Genomic DNA, 7,063 nt, shown 5'->3' with positions numbered 1-7,063 from the left:
TAGCCAAAGCAACAGGGAGCTGGGGGCAGGATAAGAAATGTTTAAGTCCTGTTTCTCATGGGAAGAAAGCCCTCCAGCTGGGCGCTAGGGGTAGGTTGAACCCTGTGTTCTTGGCTGCACAAGTCTGGAGTGGAATCTTCTCTTTACTAAGCTAGGAGAAGGAAAGGAGAGAGGAGATCTGTTGCAGGGCCCAAGTGAGGGCTCTTATCTAACACCTGGAAATCAACTGTCTGAGGAGACACACATGCTGACAAAGCAAGAGACTTTATCAGGAAGGGGCACCTGGGCAGAGAACAGTAGGGTAGGGGAACCCAGGAGAACTGTTCTGCCACTTGGCTTGTAGTCTCAGGTTTTATGGTGATGGGATTAGTTTCTGGATTGTCTTTGGCCAGTTATTCTGTCTCAGAGTCCTTCCTGGTGGTGCACACGTTGCTCAGCCAAGATGGATTCCAGCAAGGGTTCTGGGAGGTGGTGGGACATGTGGCATCTCCTTTTGAACTTTTCCTGAACTCTTCTGGTTGGTGGTGGCTTGTTAGTTCCGTGTTCCTTACCACTACCTCCTGTCCTAAAATAACTCACGCAAATGGTTACTATGGTGCCTGGCCAGGGTCGGCAGTTCCAGTCAGTGTGTTTCCCCTAAGAGATCTCAATTCGAATACTAGAAATTCTTTGGGAATTTTTGTGGATTTTCTTGAGTTTCTGTTTGCTTCTCAGACTACTCCCAGGGACTTTAATAATTCAAAGATAATTTTTATCATTTTCACAGGGGAAGGGGTGTCTACAGAATGCCTCACGCTGTCAGGCTGGAAGTTGATCAAAGTGTCATCTCTGAAAGAAGCTGAAGTTAAGGTACAGGAGAGAGAGATTTGTGGGGAGGCTACAAACCTGCTGGTACCAATAAGCACTGCTCTGAATTTACTCCTTGTTTTAAGTGGCCTTTTGTCAGCATTAACAATGGAACTTTGGTCTCGGCTTATCTCATACTTTCTCTGCCCCAGCTCCAGAACCAGCCATTTCTCTCAGAGGCGGCCCTGGTTACATTTAGTGAGAACCAATATCTGGGTGCTCGATGTGCTCATAGCTACTGGGGTATCATTTCTTCTAATCTGAATGGACAGAGCCAGGAAATACATGCATCTATATCTGCACACAGCCCTATATCTGTGTATATATACATTTTTCCTTGGAAAAAACTTTCACATTAATACTGACACTTGACAAACCTGGCTTCCATTTCCATCACTATATTTACTTATTTGCTACATCATTTGGCCCCAGACAAGGCCCTCATCCCAGCCCTGCTTCCTCAGGCATGGCATGTACTTTGACATTTCTGAGTACCCACCTCCTCTCCCCACATTCCTGTTTTACAAATTACAACCCAGATTATCAGGTTAGAAAAAGAATTTCAAATGGTCATAACTGCATCAGTGTAAATAGCTTAGAAGGGACACATGCTGAAGGCTGGCCTGTAAAAATAGTCAAATCATCCTATTCCCCTCAAATTTTCTTTTTATTACTCTTGTTTCACAAGTACATACCATGCCTCCTAGTTCCTTATTTAAAACTTACAACTCTTTATTTTGTAATAATTACAGATTAACAGGAAGGTGCAAAAATAGTACAGGGAGTCTGAGTTTCCCCCAGTGGTAAGATCTTACACATCATTATAGTCCAACTTCAAAACCAACATATTGACAATGGTACAATACTGCTGACTAGACTATAGACCTTATTTGGTTTCACCAGATTTTACATGCACTCATTTGTGGGGTTTTTTTGTGTAGCTCTATATAGTTTTAGTACAGATATACATTCATGTAATCAGCACCACAATCAAGAAATAGAACTGTTCCATCAGCACAAAGGAACTGCTTGTGTTGTTACCCTTTATAATCACGCATATCTCATACCCACTCTAGTCCTATCCTTGGCAACCATTAATCTGTTCTTCATTTCTATAATTTTTTCATTTCAAGAATTTAGAATGTTATACAAATGCAGTCATACAGCAGGTGGCCTGTTGAGACTTTTTTCATTCATCATAATACACTTGAGGTCCATCCAAGTTGTGTATATCAATATTCTGTTTCTTTACATTGCAGAGTAGTATCCCGTGGTGTGCATGGTTGGTTTAACTGCACACACAACTGCAGGACATCTGGGTTGTTTCATCTGGGGCTATTACAAATGAAAGTGCTAATAACATCTATATAGAAGTTTTTGTGCCAAAATAGGCTTTCATTTCTTTGGGATAGATGTCCAGAAAAACAGTTGCTGGGTAATAAAGTACATGTATGTCTAACTTTCGATCCCTGGGTCAGGAAAATCCTCTGGAGAAGGGAATGGCAACCCACTGCAGTATTCCTGCCTGGAGAATCCCTATGGACAGAGGAGCCTGGCAGGCTACAGTCCATGGAGTCCAAAGAGTCAGATATGACTGAGCAGCTAACGCTTTTACTTTCATGTTTAAGTTTATTAGAAGTTTCCAAACTCTTTTTTTCAGAGTGGCTTACCATTTTACATTCCATTCAGCAAGGTAAGAGATCTCCAATTTGTATGCTTAAGAGCATCTTCTATTTTCACTATTTTAAAAAAATTTTGGCCACACCCTGAAGCATGTGGGATCTTAGTTCCCCAACTAGGGATCAAACCCATGCCCCTGGCACTGAAAGGCAGAGTCTCAACCACTGAACTGCCAGGAAGTCCCCATTTTCATTATTATTTTCTTTAGCCATTCTGATAAGTACATAGTCATAATTCCTTATGGTTTTAATTTGCATCCCCTGATTACTAATAAGATTCAGCATTTTCTCCTATGCTTGCTTGCCATTAACATTCCCTCTTCAGTGCTATGTCTATTCATGTCTTCTGCTCATTTTCTAGTTGTACTATTTTTTTTCCTCTTGACTTTATACAATATATTCTGGATTCATCACGATAAATGGTTTGCAAGTGATTTCTGTCAATAACATCTTCCTCTTAAATTGTTTGCAGAGCAGTTTTTCCTTTTGAAAAAGTCCAGTGTATCAACTTTTTCCTTTTAGGACTGTGCTTTTGGGGTGAAGGCCAAGAGCTCATTGTCTAGCCCAAGATCCTAAAGATTTTTCTATGATTTTTTTTTCCCTAAAGGTTTTACAGTTTTACATCTTATACCTAACATCATGATACATTTTCAAATTTGTATATTGTATACAGTTTAGGTCAAAGTTTCTTTTCTTTGCCAACTGCACCAACATGATTTGTTGAAAAGACTATCCTTCCTCCGTTGAATTGCTTCTGTACCTTTGTCAAAATCGGTTGGGCTGTCTTGATCACTACAGCTTTATAGTAAATCTTGAAGTCAGGTAATGGGAGTCCCCCCAGTTTTTCTTCTTCAAAATGGATTTAGCCTAATTAATTTTATTCCTGGATATCTTCATCCTTCCTACAGGGAAAGAAAAGAATAGAGAAGAACTCTGGCTGTGGGAAATGAGGGAAAACACAACATTTAGACTACATATGCCCTAAGAAAGTTCATGACCTTTTCTGGTTCTGAGATGAAGAGATGAAGTCTGACATCCAAATGATTATGGTACAGGTAGTTCTGGACTATACTTTGAAATGTGAAAAGCAATAATTTAGGGAGAAACAGGAAGAAAAAACAAAAACCAACCCTTTGTCACTGCTGTTGGGATTAGGACTTTCTTTGTCATCTTTCTAACTCCTTCAATTCCCACTGTAATTTCTAGTATGAGGTAGGCTTGGCTCTTTTCTGAAGATACACTTATCATTTGTGGTTACACATGGTAAGAAGGATGCAACAGAACTTTTTAAAGTGTGATTTCTGTTACATCCTAAGTCCTAAATGTTTCTGGAAAAACACATTTATATTATACTAGTTCTTAGGGTCTAGGATCTGCTCAATAGGAATTTGCTTCAAAGTCAAATATGTCAGAACTTATGTTTTTGGTTATAAAGAGCACCCACATAGATTCAACCTTTCCTAGATATCTCAGAATACCTATTTTAGAGATCAGGAAGGAAGACACGAGATATATGCCTGTCAGTGGGGGCAAAAAGTATAGGTAGAGTCACTTCTTTCCACTGACCCTCATGTACTTATTTACTTGTCCAATATAAGCATCCTAAGTACAAAATCAAACATGAAATACTCTTCTTCCTTTAGCTCATTCCAGGGGGAAATGAACATTTGAGATATACTCCCCAGACATTTTATTATAGAATGTCCTTGCCAATGTACCTTCCACAGTCTTTAAAAAGCTTTCATATTCTACTTAAATCACCCTGCATTTGCTCTGTGTAGGCCAGTTCCAGGTAGGAGGGTTTATTAAGCCCTAAATTAAACTTTCTGGAAGATGTCTTGTGTTTGTTTATTGCAGGCATAAGACACATCCATTGGGGTATAAAAAGAGCTGCTCCCTCATATTCCTACACATCCTATATGTGAAATTGCAGACCATGTTTAACACAAATTGGAAGAAAAGCATTTTACCCCGTTCTGTCTCCTGCTTTATTCTAGAGAAGAAAGTTCTTGCAGAAGCTCTTCCTTTTCTTGTTGCAGCTCCTGCACATGCTGTTGGTTTTGCTCCAGTCTGTCCTCCAACCACTGCAGTAGAGGTCCGCTGACCGCTGACATCTGACTGCACAGATTCTTGGTAAATACTTCAACAGAAACAAAACACAAGGACAACATTCCACCATCAGCAGCCCCACACCAGGGAGTACAGGAAGAAGGGGAAGGAGGAGAACATAGAAAAAGTATAGTAGTAGAACTGGCAGACAGCTTTGGATGGGCAGCCAGGGGACAGCAGGATAACTGAGCAAGGAAGATACCTATTCGGAGGCTACCCTGAACATCCCTGAACCCATAATCCAGAGGGAAGCCTGCCTATGCAGAGAGCAGAAAGATAACCAGCTTTTCACTCTCATAGCAAAAGGGCTAAGACCCCCAAAAGGGTCTCTTTCCCCAACCTTCAAGACTTCCCCACACTAATCCATAATCTATGCTGTCACCATGGATTGTGCTGTGCTTAGTTACTCAGTCGTGTCTGACTCTTTGCAACCCCTTGGACTGTAGCCCACCAGGCTCCTCTGTCCATGGGGATTCTCCAGGCCAGAATAACGAGTGGGTAGCCATTCCCTCCTCCAGGGGATCTTCCCAACCCTGAGATCAAACCCCAGTCTCCCATGTTGTAGGTGGATTCTTTACCTTCTGAGCCACCAGGGAAGCCCCATTACTCTTGCCTATTCTTGAATTTCATATAAATGGAACTATAAAGTATGTAACAGTTTACATGACACTTCACCTGGCATAATGGTTTTGAGATTCATCAAGGTTGTCCATGTGATGATTTGATGATTTAGTCGCTAAGTCATATCCAACTCTTACGACCCCATGGACTGTAGTCTGCCAGGCTCCTCTGTCCATGGGATTCTCCAGGCAAGAATACTGGAGTGGTTTGCCATTTCCTTCTCCATCACATATCGGTAGTTTGTTCTTTTCATTTCTGAGCAATACTTTGTTGTATGGATGGATCACGCTTTGTTGATCCATTCACCCACTGACAGACAGCTGGGTGTTTCCACTTTTTGGCTATTGCAAATACTGCTGCTGCAAACATTCCAGTCTTCCTTTGGGTGGCATGTATGGTATTCAGTTGTCCGCAGGGTTCAACAGAAAAGTTGTGGGGGCAGGCTTAGCAAGTGGAAAAGCTCTTGGGAAAGAAAACTCCAGGGTAATTTGTACTCACCAATTCAGTTACTTCAGCTAAATTTGCTTCGGTCATGTGAGTATTTTACTGTTTATACTTTAGGGGAAAAAAAATCTTACCTGAGCCATTATGGATCTTGGTTACTGAGTCCAGATGTGTAAGGCTAAAGGGATAGGATAAAATAGATTAGTAGCAGAGCATCAGTTCATCTAATCTGGCTGGCACCAGTCTGCTGCCAGAACAGATAATTATGGATCATTTAACTTTCCATTCTTGTTAAATTTTTCATGATGGGGGGATGTACTTTCATTTCGAACATTGAAATAATTCAAAGAAATAATCTGGAAATTACTGTCTCTGACTGAAGGCGTCACATAGTACATGGGGTTAACTTAGATGTTAATTTTTTTTAGCAACTAAAAAATTATCTTTGCCCCAGGAGGATGCAAAGTACACCAGGAGAGAAACAAGTGGTAAAGAGACTGTTATCATACAGGGTGAGAAAACTGATGACTGCAAACTACTGTAAAGCTTTTTCATAAGAGAGCAAAAAAGCAAAGGGGGCTCACAAGTTGAGCTGCCAAAGATGACAGGACGGGAGGGAATGGGGACCAGGCCCTGAGAAGTAGAAAGATGAGCAGCGAGGGTCTCTACCTGTGGATCCTCCTATATGCATCTTGTTCTTCTTGGCACAGGATCTTGGGCAGCTCAACTGCTGACTCAAGGCATACTTTCCCAATGGTTACGTGAGGTACAATATGAATTGGGATTTCAATTCTCTCATACCTGGAAGACAACCAGGTCGGGTCATGTCAGTTTTTGTTTCCAGCTTTATTGAGGTATCTTGAAGGCAGGAGAAGGGGATGACAGAGGATGAGATGGTTGGATGGCATCACCAACTCAATGGACGTGAGTTTGAGTAAATTCTGGGAATCGGTGATGGGCCTGGCATGCTGCAGTCCATGGGGTCGCAAACAGTCATACACAACTGAGGGACTGAACTGAACTGATGCAAAGAGTTGATTCACTGGAAAAGACCCTGATGCTGGGAAAGATTGAAGGCGGGAGAAGGGGATGACAGAGGCTGAGATGGTTGGATGGCATCAACAACTCGATGGACATGAGTTTGAGTAAACTCCAGGAGTTGGTGATGGACAGGGAGGCCTGGTGAGCTGCAGTCCATGCGGTCGCAAAGAGTCAGACATGACTGAGCAACTGAACAGAACTGAACTTACTGAGGTATAGTTGGCAAATAAATTGACAAACTATATAAGAAAAGAAAGAAAGAAAAAACACGAACTTACTCAGTCATGTCTGACTCTTTGCGACTCCATGGACTGTAGCCCACC

At 41.6% G+C, this 7,063-nt stretch overlaps 1 protein-coding gene across 5 annotated transcripts in view; it reads right to left on the bottom strand.

The window, feature by feature from the left end:
* Positions 1 to 1,494: 1,494 nt before the first annotated feature.
* The window catches only part of BRCC3 (BRCA1/BRCA2-containing complex subunit 3), a 79,397-nt gene continuing 73,828 nt past the window's right edge, over positions 1,495 to 7,063 (bottom strand). For all 5 annotated transcript variants that reach the window (XM_086385909.1, XM_086385911.1, XM_086385910.1 and 2 more), the window contains 4 exons: positions 6,369 to 6,500; positions 5,834 to 5,877; positions 4,496 to 4,665; positions 1,495 to 3,427 (listed from right to left, as the gene is read on the bottom strand). In XM_086385909.1, the coding sequence (XP_086242035.1) occupies positions 4,514 to 4,665; positions 5,834 to 5,877; positions 6,369 to 6,500 (328 nt within the window). In that variant the 3' untranslated portion in view covers positions 1,495 to 3,427; positions 4,496 to 4,513. The remainder of the gene's footprint in view (positions 3,428 to 4,495; positions 4,666 to 5,833; positions 5,878 to 6,368; positions 6,501 to 7,063) is intronic.

Source organism: Bos grunniens, chromosome X, assembly GCF_055505025.1.
Source record: "Bos grunniens cultivar Pamir isolate PY7600 chromosome X, Bosgru_T2T1.0, whole genome shotgun sequence".
In the NCBI taxonomy this organism is placed as follows: Eukaryota; Metazoa; Chordata; class Mammalia; order Artiodactyla; family Bovidae; genus Bos; species Bos grunniens.
The sequence above is the reverse complement of the archived record's forward strand: the minus strand, read 5'-3'. Positions and strand labels throughout refer to the sequence as shown.